Source organism: Acanthaster planci, linkage group LG20 (genome assembly GCF_054643075.1).
Source record: "Acanthaster planci isolate LZ-2023a linkage group LG20, COTS_SCS, whole genome shotgun sequence".
Lineage (NCBI taxonomy): Eukaryota > Metazoa > Echinodermata > Asteroidea > Valvatida > Acanthasteridae > Acanthaster > Acanthaster planci.
The window spans coordinates 9,334,752-9,354,867 of record NC_141796.1 but is presented as its reverse complement, the minus strand read 5'-3'; the positions used below and the strand labels follow the sequence as shown (position 1 = coordinate 9,354,867).

General features: G+C 44.6%; 3 protein-coding genes across 10 annotated transcripts in view; 2 read left to right on the top strand and 1 right to left on the bottom strand.

The window, feature by feature from the left end:
- Positions 1-20,116, top strand: part of mettl15 (methyltransferase like 15) — a 112,418-nt gene that overhangs the window by 18,539 nt on the left and 73,763 nt on the right. The gene's annotated exons all lie outside the window — the stretch shown is intronic.
- The window catches only part of LOC110975062 (liprin-beta-1-like), a 50,208-nt gene that overhangs the window by 11,851 nt on the left and 18,241 nt on the right, over positions 1-20,116 (top strand). For 4 of the 8 annotated variants that reach the window (XM_022227171.2, XM_087130244.1, XM_087130245.1 and 1 more), the window contains 5 exons: positions 6,447-6,635; positions 16,520-16,651; positions 17,033-17,095; positions 18,131-18,193; positions 18,812-18,874. In XM_022227171.2, coding sequence (XP_022082863.2) covers positions 6,447-6,635; positions 16,520-16,651; positions 17,033-17,095; positions 18,131-18,193; positions 18,812-18,874 — 510 coding nt within the window. Of the gene's footprint in view, positions 1-6,446; positions 6,636-14,963; positions 15,115-15,528; positions 15,912-15,969; positions 16,073-16,519; positions 16,652-17,032; positions 17,096-18,130; positions 18,194-18,811; positions 18,875-20,116 lie in introns of those variants that run through there. The other 4 variants (XM_087130249.1, XM_087130248.1, XM_087130250.1 and 1 more) reach the window with 4 other exon arrangements.
- Positions 6,634-12,641, bottom strand: LOC147795912 (monocarboxylate transporter 13-like). The gene is made up of 5 exons (XM_087130254.1): positions 12,496-12,641; positions 12,015-12,263; positions 10,448-10,591; positions 8,618-9,574; positions 6,634-7,836 (listed from the first exon to the last, which is right to left on the bottom strand). Exons 2-5 carry the CDS (start codon positions 12,196-12,198, stop codon positions 7,682-7,684), a joined length of 1,440 nt encoding a protein of 479 aa, XP_086986380.1. The 5' UTR covers positions 12,199-12,263; positions 12,496-12,641; the 3' UTR covers positions 6,634-7,681.

Here is a 20,116-nt window from a genome sequence, read left to right as displayed (position 1 = left end):
ATAACTGTGCATGTGATGTATTCACTTCTGTACCCTGTAACCAAACAAATGTAAACAAATAGCTGGTTTTGGTAATCCTCTACCCGTGTAAAGAGAGCATTTGCCTTACACATAAACCAGGGATCTGCAGTCTATCCTTTTGGAGGTTCGTCTGCCCTTTTTTAAGGAATTCCCCTCAAGTTAGATTGCCTGTAGCTTTGGTACGGGACCAGTACCTACATGTGTTGTGGCAGTCAGAGTCACAGGTATGATTCATCCTTGGCTGAGCTCGTCACGTGTCAACAGCTGACACCTCCTGAAAGTGAAGCTGTGCAGCTGTTGAACCCTCTGACATCTTTCAGTGTCCGATCCGTCATCGTCATACGTGTCAGGGTGGTAGGGCTGTTAACACTTTGGCTCCCCCCCCTACTTTCTCTTGGGGGAGGGAGGCAATTACTGCAGACAAGCAAGACTCCTTTTTTCCCCCAAACCCCTAGCTGGTTGTTATCATCTCTCAGATAGTCCTTGATGTTTTTTTACACGTGTAACCCCTTCTTAGTCAGAGTACCGGATTGTCTTTGATTCCACCAATTGCTATCACAGGGGCGTGAAATGGTGGAGTCGGGGTATATGACCCAACCCTGATGGGCCAGGTGCCACCAGCTGAACCCTACCAAAATGTGTTGTACATGAACATCATTTAAATTTCCACCTTCTGCATCGCCATCTGTGTGTTTGAAGCGATGATACCCAACACCGTAGAGTACCGAAGTGTGACACCACTGTGAACTAGAAATTGTCGAACCGGTATAGACGATTGGAGTACGCCTGGGTGTTGCTTTACGCAGTGGTTCTCGCTCTAGCGATTGTGCGTGTGAAATAGTGACTCCATAACAAGACAAATGCAAATGATCATACATACATTTCTCCCTTGAATTGTTCATAAAAATAATAAAAATCCCTTGATAATTTCTGTAAATGTACCGGTACTTTGCCCTCTCCAGGGCCTGCTTGTTTGAGAGTGCAAAATGAAAACTTGAAAACAGAAATAAACATATTCATACAAAATCTGAAGGATTTTAGTCTCATGTAAAAAGGCGGCAAAGTCAAATACTTTGACAAAAAATAATTTTAATTAATATTCAATGGAAAGAACATTTTGAGCTGTGAAATTCTGAGTTCATTACCTGTTTGAAGTCCAAATAAGACCGCTGGCAGTAGGACTGTGAGTCACCCGTGCAACTGAAAACATTGATGTCAGTATTTCACCTAGTACGGTTCCAAATTTGTTGAGAAGGCCTGTAACGAAAACAGTTCTGATGCCTTGGGAGTCATTTGTGGGGGTTAGATTGAGTCGCAAACCTCACTTAGAGAAAAAATTTAGCAGCTGCTTTTTGTTTTCCTTCAGGATCCCACAAAAACAAAATTCCACCAACTATACACTCATGTGCCGCACCTGTACCTTTAGTTCCGAGTCTGGGCTGATTGCTGTGGCCCCAGATCTAATCCAACTCCTAGGCGCTGTAGGCTTTCTTCCCCTCCATTTCCAGTTTGGTTGATTTTGTGTGGGTGCCGTATCTTTTCTCTGCGTTGTCTCCTAAAAAAAAATTGTCCCCTCTTGTCTCTTCTTGCATGTCTGGGTTTTAGATGTTGAGCCACTTAAAAAGCGCTGATAAAGATCAGCTTATTTTTAAAGCCTGTCAGTGGGCGTTACCGAAGCTGAGTTATTGACTTGTTAATTAGTTTCACTGGTGCAGAGACTGGCTGCGAGGTGATGCAACACTTGTAGGAAAGAACCAATTAGCCGGCCGTGACAAAAATGCCTAGCCTTGGAGCCCAATTCAGCCCCCTGTGTAGCCCATTTGAGTGCCATCTTGCGACATTGTCTTTGTTGTCAGTGAGATTGAGCCACATCGGCTTTGAGACTTTTGTTGAGGCTGTGGCTGCGGGGTCCACAGAAAGAGTGGAAAGCCCCAGCCAAAAGGTGGATTTTTGCACGTGGTGCCCAAGTTGGAGCAAAATTGGGCTCCAGACAGTTTGCATAGTGCGTATGCTCTGTACATGAAAATGTGTAACATACCTGTACAATGTACGCGTAGGCCCTTAGTGCTAGGGACAGACTGTTACGAGAACTGTTCCTAGAGTTGTACAAGCTTCTGCCAAATCTTACCAGTTGGAAGTGTCGCTTACAAATGCACATACAGTGTCCAGTTCAATGTCGACATCCTCCTCGGCTGTTCTTAACTGTGTCCGATTTGAAGCTCATCCGTGATTTGCCAGGAGTAAACAAGCAGGCTGTACCAGTCATGGTGCAAGTGAGTCTGAATCACTGTGGCCACTGGAAGAGAATCGTATAAGTAGCAGAAATGTGCAGGAAGTGATCCAGTGAATGGGGATGACGGTATTTGAAGTGCATCCTGACGACTCACTCCAGTCTGTCCCTCCAGGAGGCCGTGATCAGCCGTGACTGGCTCCTGGAAGAATAAGGAGTCCATGTAATCCAGGACTTGGACTGGTGTCTCTCTTCAGGTGCTTCATGCGGAAGAGGAAACAAGACAGGTAACAAGACGCAGCCCCGTGCAAATTGAAGATGTTGTGGGCTTTCTTGGCTTTTAAAACTCCAGACTTAATGGATGTGACGCTGACCTTAATGCGGAACTGATACAGGAAGTGGGCTGATCTAAGCCGCACAGTGCTGATGAACTTTGTCAGGGTACGTGTAATTCCCACCTGGACAGTGGTGGTTTATGAGGATCACAAACCTGGCCTGGAACCCAGCTCAGGAACCAAACATGACCAACTGCCAGACTGTCTGAATTGCTCAGACGTTTCCTGGTCTGACTTGATCAGCAGGGAAGCCGCCACCAGATGCCAAATCGATGTGAGGATGAAGTGAAGATGCCAAGACAGTTTACAGAATCTTGACAACTTTCTGGTAGAAGGCTGCGAAAACGAAGTTCAGGATATTCTCGAAACTGGATGTCGGTGCCAGGTGTTCGTCGCGAGTGACTGACTTTGATGAAAAAGCTCAACCTGGCTTGATGTAAATAGTGAAGAAGGGGGAAGGTACATCGTAAAGAACACGGTGGAGGTACTCGACAGCATATGAATGGGCCTCACAGTGTCCTCTTAAGTGTCTGGAGTTACACTGGAACGGAGAGAGGACATTAGGCTTTTGGCCCGAAAGCTGAGGTGGAGTTGTTTCATGTGAGTCTGACACAACGGAACGTCAGAGCGGCAGACTGATTCACTTGTTGGAGGTGAACTCTCTGGCTCGCTGTTTGAACTTTTGATTGGAATCAAACCCACCCATCTGCAGATGCTGTTTCGTGCGTTCTGAAGCACATGGAAATACATGTATACATGTATATGCATGGCGCAATTGGATGAACAGTTGACCTCCCGAGGACATTTCGCAGTCGGATGAACAGATGATCTCCCGAGGACATTTGAAGCGACTCTGAACTATTTCACTCACTGCAAATACTGGATTCTCGTTCCGTCGAACAAGACATTGCAGTGGCTCTTATTACTGATAAAAAAAGGCCAATACCAGTTCCTTTGGAGACAGCTAAAAAGGCCGGCACCTTTTTTTTTTGAGACTTAGGTTGGATGTGAACCTTATAACCGTGGTTGGCATAGGCAGGGTGTTCTGTCATCCTCAGGCATATTCCACTTTGATAAGATTCAAACTCTAAGCTTCTGGTGGCCGATTGTTCCACCGGCCAAAGTCGGACTGGTGGCAAGGAGAAGTTTTTTCCCCACATTTTAATGATGGGCCAGATGTCGTCCAAACCAATCAAACTTCACGTCAGACGGAGGAAGAAGTTCTCGCTGGTCAAGGGCTCCGTCTCCCCGGGCCAATTAGAGAAATACAAGAAATGCAGATCCAGTCTGGTACTGGTATGTTCTTGATCACACTATCCAATCAAACAGCTCTACAGTGGAACGCCACTATAACGAACAAGACTGAGTCCACGCTAAATGTTCGATACAGTGGTCGTTAGTTATAGCAAAATTAACTGCCGAACGTTTCATTGCCATGTTGAATAGCGCCCTTTCTTGTCTTACTGAAGTGCACCCTCTTGTGATACTATGATTTGCTGTTTTCGTGATGTTTTGCCGTTGCATTCACGTTTGAGGTTTCTTGAAATGTATCTAAAGAATTTTGTTTTTGTTATTAAATCTTGAGTTACAAAATTGATATTTAATTGTCGTGAAGCTACTGCTCAAGATCGATCTCTGATGCATGCTTGTGGCGAATCTCGGTTGATTTGCAACGGCAAAATGTTTGGTAGCTTTTGTGCACAAAATATTGGGAGTCAAGGACGATGTTTGGTACAGCCGAATGTTCGTTATAGCGGTGTTTGACGTTCCGCTTTACCATATTTTTATGTTTATTTTTATTTCCTTACATCATCTTTAACCCTAACCCCCTAGGCTCTTGCAATAGAAAGCATACTGAACCTCACAAAATCCAAGAGGTACAGTACGTGTACTTGTCTGCGTACTTGTACTTGTACATACGGGTCACTATAACCAAATCTGATAAATTCCAATAGAATGAGCCCGTTGGAGTTCAAGTGATATGGTATCGATGGGTCTATGCAGTATAGGATGACTTGCACTGAACAGTACCAAACCTGACAACATCAAGCATAGTCCAACAATTGGTACAGCAAGCCAGACACTGCACACAGTGACCCGTGTATGTCCCAACTCACACAGAATCCAACACCATCTCCCTGGGCCTTTCATCCCAAGTCTCACAAAATTCAACAAGAAGTTCCTCAGGTACGGTACCAACTGCCAAAACCTCACAAAACCTGCTGTTGGAGTAAGGCATGTTTGGGGTACCGGTAGTTAGGATTAACCATCCTATGTGGAAGTCACTCTTTGGGTCATTTGGTAAACACCTCAAGGAAGCACCGCTGTGTTGTGCACTGCACCAACAGTCCCTCACAGGAATATCAGATTGCACTTTTGTACTGCCCAACAACTGTGCTTCACTGTTTCATGTGCATAATTGTGCAGTAAACCAAATGCAGTGAAGAGGACTGCACAAAAGACCCTGGGTCATTTTGTGCAGGCAACCAACTGTGTACACACTGAACCTGTGCATGTTTGAGTTCCATATACATGTAGAAACTACATGCTCACCAGTGACTGTGGGCATTTGTGCACATTTGTGCTGTAAAACCAAAGGACGGTTAATGAGGATGAACTCTGATCAGCACACATCACAGCTTGGAGCCCCAGTACAAACACAATAATAAACAAGACATGTACATCATACTTAGCTGCATTTAATTAGGGAGACATCATAACACCAGATGTATCTATAAGCACATTAAATATGACTTTAAATCAAGATAAATAGATATAAAAAAAAAAAGAATTCAGCTTTTTTGTTTAGATGTTGACCCTGAAATTCAGCTTTTTTTTGTACACCTGGTCTGCACAAAACTATGGGAACTTTTTACGTTTCAGCTTTTTTACTTAGCAGTTTTCAGCGTAAATTTTAAGTGGCCACTCCAACCCTGCAGATTATAATTAGCCCATTGTTAATTTTACTGCATGGTTTTGTAAAATCTGAAGTCAGTTAACGTATTTCTCAGCACCTCTTGTCCAAACTGTGCAGTGGGAGCCAGTATGAGGGTTATACAATGTATTACGTGTATACCGTTAATGGTCAACGTACCAACTCAAACATTTCAACTTATCTGAGGCGTTGAGACCTTTAGGCAGTAGTTTTATCAATTAACGTGTCCCATCTGAGATACTTATCAAACCATACACCAAGATAATGGTAGTTTAACCGGGTCACATTCTCCAATATGCTGTACATGTACATTTATGTATATCCTTAATTCAGATTATTATCTTTAAAAAGTTTTTTAATGTGCCAGTGGTCAGTTCTGTGGTTTTTGACGCAATAAGTGTTTATTCGTTGTCAATATGATTTGTTTATTTGGCATGTCATAAAAACAGACAAACAAACAAGAAACATAAATATATATAACGCACACACACGAAAACAGTTGACCAGTGGCACCTGCCAGGAGTTTTGAAAAGTTGAGTTAACAACTGTGACCTGGAGGCCTCTCACTCCAGTGCCTCTGACACACAACAAACGTATAAAAACAGTTTTCTAGCTACATGTATGACCACCAAAAAGCAATAAACATTGAAAAATGACTAAATTTATTTTCAGAGACTGCTTTAGACCCAATCAGTTGCAGGAGAGTGGCATGGAAACCTTTATAGAACAGATCAGGGACCTAAGTGTCATAGGGCATGCTTTAATTACCCCAGATGTTTGTTTCTGAGAACAGGTGAATGGGCCACCCTGTATACCCTCAGATCAAATTTGCCATCTGGAGAGCGACAAGGCATCCTACTGCGGATGAGATTCTGAGAACATAGAAGATTCTCTAATTGACCTGTGCGCTGTTGTTTTGTTGCAGGTGAACGGACCGCCCTCGTTGTCCTCGGACCAGGTCCAGCGCCTGGAGGGCGACAAGGAGTCCCTCCTGCTGCAGATCAGCGTCCTCAGTGACCAGGTGGAGGCCCAGTCGGAGGCCATTCAGGAGATGGAGAAGGGGCTGGCCGAGGAGAGCAGCAAGCTGGCCAAGGCCGAGGCCATGCTGCAAGAGGTAAGGACCTGGGCCCAATAGAGGGTGTCCACAGCAGCCATGTTGCAGGCCAAGGGCCATTTTCACGGCCCTGCTAAGCATGCAGTTTTACGCTAACAGAGGCTCTGCATATTTCATGGAGAATGTAAGCAGTAAGCAATGCAAAAGGCACGCTTACCTTGGGGGCAATATTTGCAAGTGACAAAAATATGAAAAACTCTGTGTTCTCACAGCTGTGAGCACAACCAGGCCAAGCACTGCCGTGGAAATAGTGCTCAAGGTTAGCAAATTTTTCTACCACAGAAAGCGTGACTTTTCTGTTAACTGCTAAGCGTGCCGTGAAATTAGTCCCAGTGCTTTTGCTCTCCAGAGTGTGCACAAAGGAGGTATTTCTGTGGAACAAAAGAACTGCCCTGCAAGATGGCTACCACGCAAAGCCTCTATTTAATTTAAGCCTCTGCGAAGCTCATTCTTTTTTGCCAAGAGAGTTTGTGCATATTTCATGAATACCGTAAGCAGTAAGCATGGCAAAACGTACGCTTACCTAATGGGAAAAATTGCTTGATGTTGTAACAAAACTGTGGAAATCTCTAAATGGGTGTAACTGTAAGTGCAGCCATGCGAAGCATCCCCATGAAATAGTGCTTACGGTAGGCTAAAGTTTTGGCTATAGTGAGTGCAACTGTTCTGCTTAACGTTAAGCATCCCCATGAAATAGTGCTTATGGTAGGCAAAAGTTTTGGCTATAGTATTGTTCTCTTTAACGTTAAGCACCACCATGAAATAGGGCCCTTGTCTTCTGCTGACTCTACAGTGTTAGGTTTAAGCTGTTTTAAAAGCTTAAACCTAGCAGGTTATGGTGACATACTTTTGTCCTTTGAATTTGAGAGCAGGCTCAGAAATTTCTAAACATTTAGACCGACAACCACCATTGTTTGAATGCATTTTATTGAAAACCCATATATTCAAAGAAATAGCGAGCCTCAAAAGCAGTCACTGAGTTTACTCAAAGTCTTTTTGAGATGGTCAATCGAAGGATGACCGATCAATCAGCCAGCATTTCCTCGTTAGCCAGCGGGCGGAATTCTCGGCCAGCGGTCATCTGGGATTAGTCTGGTCCAAGTCAGATGCAGGAAGAAAGTCAGGGCTGTGCTCATTCCGGATACTATGCCCATCATGAGGAAACCTCCGCTGTAGCTGTTGGTGACATCGTGCAAGTAGCCTACATGAGGAGGGGGTCAGAAACCAGACATACATTACACAAGTCAGGGATGCCTGGCATATCTAGATAATGTGTGGCTCCCCGACCCTCCATTTCAAATCAAACACATGTATAAAGTCATTTAGTGCTGGCACAATTGCATATTTATAAGAATGTTAACCACTTTGTGCTGGGGCATTTTTCAACGTTGATGATGCTGAGCCGGCATGACTATCATTTTTTCCGTTTTCAAAATCCTTCAACAATTCATCATTCCATTTAACAGCCGTTTATAGCCGCACGGAGTAATCTTTAGGCACTACTCTAAGTTGACAGGTGACCTTCATTGACGCCCGAATATTTCAGCCAGGCCTGCAGCCTTGTAAACAGAGCCCAGATTGTGCGGTGTTATACAACTGTCTTTTGTTCACGAACCTGGCTCAGTGCACTGCTGACCTCTTTTCAATAGGGGCCAGATTAGCATGCAGCGGTGCTGTGTGGCTCATCGCTGCAGTGGTGGAGAGCTTTTGTCCCCGGTGGTAATCCGCTTGCTCTAAATGCCCCAAACCCTGGTATACGGTTTCAAAATAACGCTGGATTATCACCACTTTTGAGAGTGAAAAATGCCGGTAATGCCCAGCAGCCTGGTCTTTTGTTCGGAGTACGGTCTTTTGTTACAGGGCCCTGTTTCCTTTGTCCGAGTTCGGAGACCCCGGCCACACATATAAACCATAGGGCTCCGATTTCGGAGTCCCCGGCTGGTAGTGGTTAATGAGAATTGGTGTTTTAGAGAGTTTCTTACCAGCCATAAGTGCCGACAAGAAGTCACCGATGCCAGCAAAAACCAGGCTGACTCCGGATCCTCCAGGGAATCTCTCTTGCCCGACAATCTGCCGAGTTATTGTGATCTGCATGGGGACAAACACTCCCGCCGACAGGCCGACCAGTACAGCACAGACCATGAACCACGGGTAGCTCTCAACCGATGCAATGATGGGTCCAGCCACTGCAGACAGCGCGATGGCGGCACCGTACATGTACGCAGGCTGCACCTGGCCAGTGTCCACCAGCCGGCCGTGGGTCAGCCGGCTGGCGATGTTGGCGATTCCGATGGCCGAGATCAGGGAGGTAGCCTGGAGGGTGGGCACGCCTACCGACTCAGCCCGGGCAGCGATGTACGCCAGGGTGACGCCCATGATCGGAGTGTTGGTGACAGTGGCCAGCTGGAAGGTCACGTAGACCCGGTTGGTCCAGAGGAGGGATAGGCCTGAAAGGACCAAGAACCTTGTGAGTTTCTCTGAGAAGTTGGCCATCGTAGTCGATCTCTCCTGTTTACTGTGATCCTGTGAGGAGCCGACAGAGAATTTGCTGGTTCGGCCAATGGCATCATCTTCAGACCCATCAGCGCTCTCTAAAAGCTGCTTGTATCTAAATACCCCCTCCGTCTCCCGATGCGTCACACTTCCATAGTTTCCTCGGTCGCACTGTTCGCCGCTCAGCGATTTTGCCTGGGCTCTTTCGCCCGCCGGAGCCCTCAGCAGTCCAGCGCACACCAACAGGTTGGCCTCCACGGCGCTCAGGACCACGAGGGCGCCGCGCCAGCCGTACCGCTCTATCAGGAAGCTATTCAGGATGGGCATGACTATGGTGCCCACGCTAGTGCCCGTCGTGGCGATGCCGTTGGCCGTGGCGTAGTGCTTGTGGAAGAGCTCACTGATGATGAAGAGGACCCCCATGTGGGACATCCCAAAGCCGATACCTGGAAAAGGGACAAATGGCAGACAGCTGATAGCACCTGGATATGTATACCGGTAGTGTGCGCTTTGATGGAATCATGATTCAAAATGCAAGAGCTGTGAAGTAGGAATGTTTGGCTGCCAGAATATTCCGTAAGTGAATGTCTTCAGGGACAAGAGAAATTTTCTTGCCCCTTCGAGGACAAAGTTCCTGCACCTTGGTGTTAAAGTCAAGGAAGATTCAGGAAGGAGATTGGGAACTAGCCAAGTTCAAAGGTTAACACATTTCAAGAAGCATGCACATGTACATTATATGCAAATTTGCATATACAGTAATCAGTGAAGAGCAGGAGAGCATACATGTACAGTTATGTACAGAAGTTTAGGACCACCCATACAAAATACATTAACCTGAATAAAAGACCAAACTTTAACCAATCAATCATGGCAACCTATGTTTATTGTCAATGTGTAACCTTAGTATCTTGATAAATGGCTGTTTGACTACATTTCCATGATTTGAAATGTTAACGGTCAAATATTTAGTGTGCCCTCCTGTATTTCTGATTGCTTGGACTGGCTTTTTTTAATACCCATTTTGTCTCATGGACAAAATGTCATACAAGACCTGCCTTTGCAAAAAATTTCATTCAAATGGATATTTGTAGTTCTACACTGATGTTATTCACAACTGTAAAAACTTATGAAGTAATCATTCATTGTAATGCGTGCCTAGTGACAGAAATGCCAATAAAACACATGTACCAGGTGGTCTTAAACGTTTGCAATTGACTGTATATGTACTGGTATAGGCAAACATGGATGATTGTCGACTTTGACTGTGACCTAATCATCGAGTGGGGCACTTTCTTGTGATTGGGTCCCGTCATACTCACCCGCCATGAAGGGAATGGTAATAAACAAGACGGAGATGTCGCGGGCGAACGACGCGAGGAGAAGTCCAGCAGACGACAGGCAGGCCCCAGCTGCCACCACTGGGCGCACGCCATAGCACTTGGCCAGGGCACCGGCCAAAGGCGCTGGAAGGCAGAAGATGAAAATTGGGCATGAACTGCCTGTGACATAAAAGCCACCAGAAGGATTACGGCAAGTACTGGAAACAAGAGAACGAGGGCTTAACCCTAACCCCCTGTGCTTTTGTATCAGAAACAGGTCTGAACTTAACAAGGTTCAGCAGATAGAACTACAGTATATATGCATGGACCAGGGGGTCGCTGTACTTTAATGGCTGGGGACTGGATGGAATCTGTTTACTCCAATAGGTCAAATTGAGTCATTTGATACGGACAGGTCTCTACAGTTAACAGGTGACTTGCACTGTTGTATGCAGAACCAAGCCTGACAAAGTCAAGCACAGTCCAACACATAGTACAACGAGCACGTCACTCTACAGGGTACAGTAGTTTACGGTACGTGTAGACTTGTTGCACCAGAAGAGAGCCCCTCAACGAAACATTCTGAACAGAAGGGAGCAGGCCGCATGTCCCAGTGTCTTTAGTGACTGCTCTTTGTTGACATTACTGGTACATACCGGTAATGTCCTACTGTATTACACAAGTGGTTGCTCAACTCCAGGGCGGTCCTTCAACATTCTCTCTCTTCGGCTGTGTCCAAGTCTCGTTGGCAACAGCTGGAAATAACGAACACGTCCCAAGGAAGCAGCCGTGTAGACTTTTTGTACCAGTAGCTGCATGGAGCAGCTTTGTGGGTAAAAGGCCGGTTTTCACCTCGGATAGATGCGAAAGCGAGTTGAATCTGACATCACGGAGTGTTTCGTGGTCAATTCCCCTTTATGTTCAACTTTATGGGTAAAGGCGGGTTTGCACTTCCGGTGGATGCGAGCGCAAATTGAATTGGATGTCGGGAAATGTTTTTGGCGAATTTGTGGTGCAAATTTCTGCTCCAGTGTCCAGGGTTTCCCCTGGGGTGGTGACACGTGTACCCGGTATGTGAGAGGTGGTTGGACAAATGTTGCCGAAATACCTTGTGTACACATGCCTGGTAAAAGAAACATCTTTTCAAAAGAGGCCTGTAATAATCCAACCGTATGAGGTCTACATTTACTCCAAATTTCCCCTCAAAAATAAATCCATCATGTAGTCTGTGTTCCTGGGCCTCTTGATCATTCTGAATGATTTAAAACTCCTCTATTTCAAAATATCTACTGGTCAGTTATTTCGCTGTTTCCATCCATCTTTGTTTATTTTAAGTGTGAGGTACGAAATTCAACAGACAAGCCTGAGGTGGTCACTCACATCAGTTAGGTGAGCCACCTCACACTTGAAAAGGCATCACAAAATCATGTTTCATGTATGCTGTCTTGCCAAATGATGAATCGGCCTTTGCCCATCTTCACAAGTAACAGCTCTTTTCAAAGAGGAAGTATCGTTTTTCAACCCATTTTAGTCTACACGAAATGCCAAAGAGTTTGGTGAAACTTACAAGTACACAGGAGCATGACGACCACCGAGATGGAGAGTCCGCCAACCTGCGCCGCGCTTTCCGGGAACTCCCTGAACCATTCGATGTAGAACACGCCCACAGAGCTGGCCGTGCCGTAGGTCAGACTGGTCACCATGAAGCTGGCCAGTAATATCGGCCAGTTATGAATCTCTGACGAAGGCATCTTGCTGCAGTCCACCACAAGAGAGAAAATGGCGACCCAAGCTGAGTGATTGTATCAAAGAGCACCTGTAAGGAAAACATGTTTTCTCTGATTTCATCTGTTCAAATAAATATGGAAGCATCCAAATCGAACGCGGTGTCATTTGTCTTCAGAGCTCAACCATAATAAACAAATATGCGCCGATAGCATGCAAAGGGTTAAAAGGGCTTTTTTTTCTGCTCATGCCAAGGAAGCAAGTGTCCGTGAACACTTTCTTTTCATTGAAAGAGAGAGAAAAACGTGCGCATAAGACTCAACTGGAATGACTTTACATAAGCCTCGAGGACTGACAAACACGGAACATCCCACAGGTACCCAGCCAAGAGCTTTGTAGGCCAAATTCCACACTAACGAGCATGCCGGTAGATCCTACAAGAACTGGAACAAGATTCAGGGGTAGCTGCGTGCCGTCGGAGACTCTCTACGTTCCTACTTCACAAAGAATACCAAAAAACAAACCTCAAGAGGAGCAGCCGCACCTGCAGGCGTCGCTAAAACTGAAAATATGCTGTGCATTTACTCTTTCCTAGTTAGTGGCTTTAAATGCCGCAATATCAATTACGTCTGGCAATGCAAAAGGGGATCATTGACGGTACTCATCTCATTCATAATGTAATATACACCGTGCAGTTCTGGTGATTATATGGTAGGCAGCAAGTGGTGTAATGTGTAGGGGTGTTATTTATGGTGATGTGTGGTTACCACCTGTCGCTCGTTATTTGCATATGATTTATAATAAGATACTTGGAATCCTATGTAATGTTTGCCTTTGCTTGTTTCCCCCTCTTACAACCAGGCATGCAACTTTTCCTCGGATCAGCTGATTTCCTCGTTTTCACTTCACACTCATGCCACTGAAAATTGAAAAACACTGTTCAAAGTCTTGTTAGGATTGGAATATCCTTGTTTTTTGTCAAAGTCCAAGTTGCATGCCTGTACAACACCAAGCAGTCTGCATGGTTTGCATTTTCTCACATGGCCTGCTGGAACCTCAACTCTTTATGGGATGTACATGTGGTTACAATATTGCAGAGAACATGAGCACATTTTCTCTGACCAACTGAAGTTGTCAAATGTTCAGTACATGTAGATCGGTCGTAATGATACTCAGGGGCTACTTTCTGAAGGTAAACGAATAGAACTCCATCCACGGTACGTGTTACACTGTGATAAACCAGCCCTCTTCTTGCTCAAGACGACTTTTGTTGACTGTTCATGTACCAGTGTACAGGTGCACATATAGCTTCCCCCCCCCGGGGAATATTCTCCCCGAGGGACTGCATTTCTCCAGGATGAACATTGCAGACCCACCTGAATGCTTTCCTGAATTGTGCAGGATCCTCAAAACTTTGCACAGCTTATGATGTTATAATGTACTCTACATGTACCCAGTACTTGGCATTATCAATAACCTGTGAAATTTGCCAGAGCCTCTGCCGTTGTTTACTGTTCCGTTTGTCTGTGCCCCTTTCCCAGTAGTCGTTCTGAGTGGATTGAAGCTTCTCGAGCTGCGAGCCCCCTGGGTACGTGTACGTGTACTTCACAGCTCTACAAATTGCTAGTTTTGTGTAATCGGATTTTGCGGTGTGCATCTCCAGGTCAGAATTCCTGGCTCGGTTTACCCCGGACGACGAAGCTGGATGTCTGTTGGGATTGAAATCTCCACAGTCACAGGATACATGTTCATATACTGTACATGAACATGTACATGTACATGTACTTCTTGTATTCATGGCATGCAGCATACTGCGTTGCTGGCGGGACTGGATACGAAGTAGCTTTGCTTAGATTTCTTTTGGGGGGATGTGACAAGGTATTTTACATTTACATGTACAATGCTGAAGCCGACAATTGTACGTTTTAAAATTTTTTTTGATTGGTTGGTTTTCTAAAAAAATTAAAATTATTAAAATATATTTTAAAAAAACCAAATGAAACATCCCTCCAAAAAAAAGAGAACAAAGACAGACAGAAGCAGACTACACCCCCTCTCCCATAAAAAGAAAAGAAAAACCAAAACTGCACAATGGTACTTTGGTAGTCATGTCTATTTTGAGTGTGGAGTTCAGAGCTGTCTCTTGTGAGTGGTTGATTGTGAAAACAGAGACAATTGTTGGCACGGCGATGTTGGTTTTGGCACCCCTGCAGAGTTGGCCTCAAGGCTCAGGTCAATATTTGTGGCTGTCTGAACAAAGAAAGTTCAATGATGATAAGAGAAGAAGTGGCGAGTTGAGACCGACGGCTTTTTGTCTCGATCTGTCATACTAATTAAGATGGATTTTTATTTTTGAGTGCCAAGTTTAGGGGTTCAGCATTTTCTAAAAGTGGTCTTGATTTTTTAAATAAAATCTGAAACAATTTTGAAAAGTTTTTTTCACTAGTTTTGGCTAAGCATTAATACTTACATGTACACTGTACATGTAGTGGACAAAATGTTCCGAAGGGGGTACTTGATTGAGCAATAGTGAAGTTCAATGTTTGGCCATATGGTAAAAGTGCCTTTGAAAGCAAAACATAAGTTTCTTTTATTACAAACAATTTAACTGGAAGTGGTCATTTGCACATTCATCGTCCTCTGGCTTAGTTTATTAAACAAGCCAGCCATGTGGAGTGGTTTATTATTAGACATGGTGGAGTGGGCGACGAGCCCTGATTCAGCGGATTTGGCCCTCAGGCAAACCCGCAAACAGGATGTGGTAGTTGGAAGCCCCTCGGGAATTCTCAGGAGGTTTCATTCGTTTTCATGTCAACAGAAATGCTCAAAGTTCAGTGTGTAAATGTCAGTCGTTGCAAGCAGGAGGTTTGTCGGTACATGTGTATGTATTTGGGCTGGAGAGGAAATGACAAAGTTGACTGGACGAAGTTCCAACACTCTCGGTAGGTTTATGCCCAAATGTCCCTCAAGTTTTATTCTGAACACTTGAATTTGTTTCAACAAATCTTGTCGAATATAGATGGTTGTTTCGTGCGCTATGCGGGTATGCTACATGTATGTATGTATCGCTGTGTTCATTTCTCGTTAGGGGACTGGGAAGAGTGGATATTTGTTGGTTAAGATTTGTTAATGAAACTCTCCAGCAGTTTCCAGTTTCAGGGAAATAGTTCTTGGCTATGTTTGTATTGTCACCACATAGGTATGAAGCTTTGTTTGCCGAACCATGTCTTTGTAATCTTTGACTGGAGGAATAAAAGGAAAAAACCTGCACGTCCACGGATTGTTACTGCTTGTGTGATTTGCGGTTTGTATGACAGAGAATAGAACAACACTTCGTTCGGTTGTTACGAACAAAGGCCGATCGTTGGCATGAATCCAGGGCCAAGTTCTGTAACTTTTTCTTTGCATTCCTGTCGTGCTGCGGGCCGTCGGGCGTTAAGTGGCACAAGTACAAGCACAGGACTAGTGCATTTGTTGTCGGCACCGTGGAATTTGCTGGTGTCGTGTGGGTTTGGAGGACGTGATTGGAGGCACTCGATATTTTCGTCTGCCAAAAAAGAGCTACCGGTACACGTACATGTGTGCATGATTGCGATACGCTGGATGTGTACACTTCGTTTACTAGCAGAAGAGATATTGTCATTGCTTTATTGAAACGAAGCTGACCGAAGGAGCTATACCAATGGTGTACATGTACATGTAAAGGTGGATTTACTTCACTGTGAGCCGCTAACACTGTGTATGTACATGTACATGTAGTCTTTGAAGTGAAGCTTCGTGTATAAGCAGAAGAAGCATTGTCATTGGTTTATTAAAACGAAGCTGACTGAAGGAGTTATACAGATAGTGTACATGTACATGTAAAGGTGGATTTACTTCACTATGAGCCGCTAACATTGTGTATGTACATGTAGTCTTTGAAGTGAAGTTTGTTAGACATGTCTTGGCTTCTTCGCCGACACCATAATCGGAGTACTCCACTGCCTTGACACTTTTTGTGCCATGTTCCCGTCCTGCGCGTAACGGCCGTGTACCACACAACCCATTCATGGAGGCAGAATCTGCTCCCTGAACACAGTGTTAAGGCCATTTGCCCAACTTCCTGTGGGAAATTTTGAGGGAAGCATTTCACATGCTGCTCACACGCACCTGGGTCTGTGATGGTTGGTTCAAATATGTATAATGCTGTGTGGGTATCTTGGGTACACATACAAAAGCTGATGCTGCTTACAGGGCCTAGTTCTGCTATCTTAGGGACCTTTATTTAGGGAACCCGTTTTGGACTGTTGGACTGTTGTTAAATGGGGGTTTCTCTGTCCATTTTGCCCGAATATTTGCTCTAATCAGGAGATGACAGCGCGAGCTGAACTGGAAGCAGCCAAGCTCAGCCAGATGACCGACCTGTCCAATCTCAGGATTCGTCTGAGTTCAGTGGAGAACGATCTCAGCAGCTTCAAAGACAGGGCGGTGAAAGCAGAGGTAGGGAAAACACCAGCAAACAAAGGTGACAGTGAAAGTTGACCTACAAATCTAGGGAGAATCGGTAATCACCCCCAGTACAGGTTCAAATAGCCAGTTGAAATTAGAACTGTATTCGGTTCGGCCAGATGCAACGCAGTGGAAATGAGAACCGTGCCAAATGCAACCAAGCGCAACGTGGCTGAAACCGGTACCCACGGTGACTGCAACAAAAAACAGCAAAGCTGGTATGCAATCCATGACAATGGCAGCAAAGTGAAACAGTGGTCAAAGGTCGCTGCATGTCATTGTGTGCAGCGGTCAACAGGGCCCCGTGTCAGGACAAGCAGGGACTCGTTTGTTGATCTTTCCCTCTTTGCTTTTTTTTTCCTCTTTTTTCAGAGTCTCGTGGAAGAGAAACAGATGGAGTCGTCTGAAATGTCACTGAAATACCAACAAAGCCAGGTATGTCACCACAGCAGTTATTTTCCCATGAAAGTCAATTACGAGGACTCAAATTGATTGTTCTTGATGTCTTGGCCTTAAATGAACCAGTTGTTCCCAGCTGGGCTGTCTGTGTGGTTTAAGGGCAATCCTGATATCAGGATCCTGGACTTCGGAGATGCCAAACGTTGCAATTTTTTTCTCCGATAAATATGCAACCATTGTACCATACAATGCTGATGTGGTTTATGGGGATGACGGGGTAGGCAGTTTGGAGGGGTACTGGAACTCCCCCCTCCCCCCGCTCTGAGACAATAAAGGTGACAAACGGGGAAAGAAATAGGAAGGAAGCGCACCAATACCATCGTAAACAGTTTAAGTCAGGTATGATGTTTTGTCATCCTTTCCGCTTGTCTGCAAAAATGAGACGTAAAAGAAAAAATGTCTAGCCTGACACCCCCTCAAAATGCCTAGATACGCCCCTGATTGGGTTTTAACACCTTAATAGACTGTTTTCATTTGTCGGCCATCTTGAATTCAAAGTGAGGTAAAACTGTTCATGTTGGGAATCTGAGAGTGAAAATAACAGCGACGAAAAAGAAGTTCATGTCAATTTACGCCAATTTTTTTGTTAAGAATAATTCAAAATTTGTAATAAAGTACCGGTAGTTAATGTTTTAAGCAAAAATTTAAAAATCTGAAAGTGAGGCTTGGAACCCCAAATAGTCTTGCACCACCCCGTTTAACAGATTACATTGAATGTGAGGGATTCAGGGAACAAGAATAAGGCATTTGTGTTCAAACCTGTCTTCTGATTATGCCTCGGTATTTGCCCCCTTTTATTTCAATGTCTCATGGTCTTATTTCACTTGCACTCTTGTCGTCATCAATCTTTCATTTATTGACCTTGTGTATAACTTGATATAGACATAGCAAAACGGAAATAAATGTTGAGTCAAAACCCAAAAAAGATAAAATATGGATTCCCCTTGATTGAGTTCTATTACTAAAAGTGGCATATACCGTGACCTTTTTTGCCCTGGTCGGTTCTCACAGGGCAAGATCTCAGAGCTGCAGACAGAGTCCAACAGCTGGCAGGAAAAGTACATGCAGGGGCAGGTGAGGAATATCTCAGCGTCCGATCAGGTCGTGCTCCGTGATTGGCCCGGTTCATCGCCGGGGTGCGGTCACTTTGAGTGCGTCACATGCCACATGGGACAGCATAGCCTGTCAAGCCTAGCTGGCAACTAAGACAGGAATTGAAAGGTTGATTAATTGGAAATGCTCATCTGGCGACAGGTGGTGGGCTATATGTTTCATTTCATCAGAAATGATTAGCATTTCTTGTACTTGCGTTTGAATTTGTTGACCGATTTTTGTAAATGATCCGTTTCTGTGTATTCGACCTATAGAATATGCCCCCCCAAAAAGAAATGAAAAATTGAAATAACTGTTGTATAATGAGATTTCTTTTCAATTCAGCAGAATTTTTTTTGGGGGGGGGAATTGTTTCCAGTTCTTTTGACCTCAGAAACAGTTTTGTGAGAGTGACCTTAGAGGTTTCCATTGAACTTCAGTTCATTTAGATTTTCAAGTTGAGTCCTTTCTTCATTCTGAATCTTATTTTCTGTTCGGCTTTCCTTCAATTTTTCCCCCATTTTGTTTCTTTTCTTTCCTCTTGTTTTTCACCTTTGACCTATGTAAATGAACCCGTCCCGAATGTATGTAAACCACTAGGTGAAACTTGTCCGTACACAGTCTGAATGTGCTGAGATCAAATGTCGGCTTCGGCAGTGTAGCGTAAGTGGACCGTAGTGGGCCTTGCGGTTTGCACACGTGCATGCGTCCTTCCAGAGAATCTTTGGAGTTTTGTCATGGGCTCACATATCATGCATGTGCTTTTGGAATTTAATTGGATTGTGACTTTGGGCTTTTGGTTGGTTGGTTGGTGTGTTTGTTTTTGACAAAACAAGGGCAGAATTTTTTCTTGTGGAAATTCGGGTAGGATTTCCTTTTTTTCCTAAAAATTCCATGAGGAGATTCCGAGTTGGCACGGTGACATTTCTTGCAAAAGTGAAGAGGAAATTCCGGGAGGAAAAAAAAGAGAAAAATCAGAGCGAATGTTGACTCTTGTGAGCTTTTTTATGCCAAATAAAATAAGCAGGAATGGTGTCAGGAACACCGCACCGCATGTCTTTTGAAAAAGAAATTGATTGGGTCATATTTCAAGAATGGAGAAGTCTCCATGTCGGGGCACAGTTTAGATACTGTATCATCAGGGAAAAAAGAAACTGCAAGTGATGCTGACTAGGAGTTACAATTGTCCTTGCCACTTGTGCTTAGTAACACTCACACTTTTCCACTACCGGAAGAGTTTTGTCGATAGAAGTTTTACCTTCTATAACCCCAACAAGTAACAGCTTTCCTGTAGAATTTGTCTCTGTGGTTTGAACTCTTTTCTGTTTGCCCTGCATGTCAGATTCTACCATTTATATGTACATGTACGTGACTGGATTCTTTCTCGTAGATGCCACGGTTCTGTGACAAGTCAAGGGAGTGTTTACTCTGTAGACAATAAGTCGTTATCGTTTCTGCCTGTTGAGCTTGGTGTTTTGGGGGCATTGGAAACGAAGTGCATGGTTTGGTTGGTTTTCAGAATGGGATTTGGTTTCCGCTGTGTGGAGTTGGCACTGCGTATCTGCTCAGAGGTTAGAAAGGAAAGAAGAGTGTCTGTCAATGAAGGATAACGGCGTGCCTTCACCCCTTGCATGGATTTAACCATAAAACCAGGCCCACGTTCATGGAGCTGCTCGGCAGAGGAATTTAATGTGACCATTTTTTACAGACAATCGCAAAAAGTGTCGATTGTACGACTGTTGGGTTGGTAGCCGGTTATTGCCACGCGAGAGCTTTTCAGCACTCGGCCAATTTTTGCGCTCAGTAGCTCTGTGAAAACCGGCCCCTGCTTTTTCATCGTATGCTCTCTGTGCCGGGTTGACAGAGCGCCCTCGTTTGCCACTGCACGGGGTCCATCACAGAGGT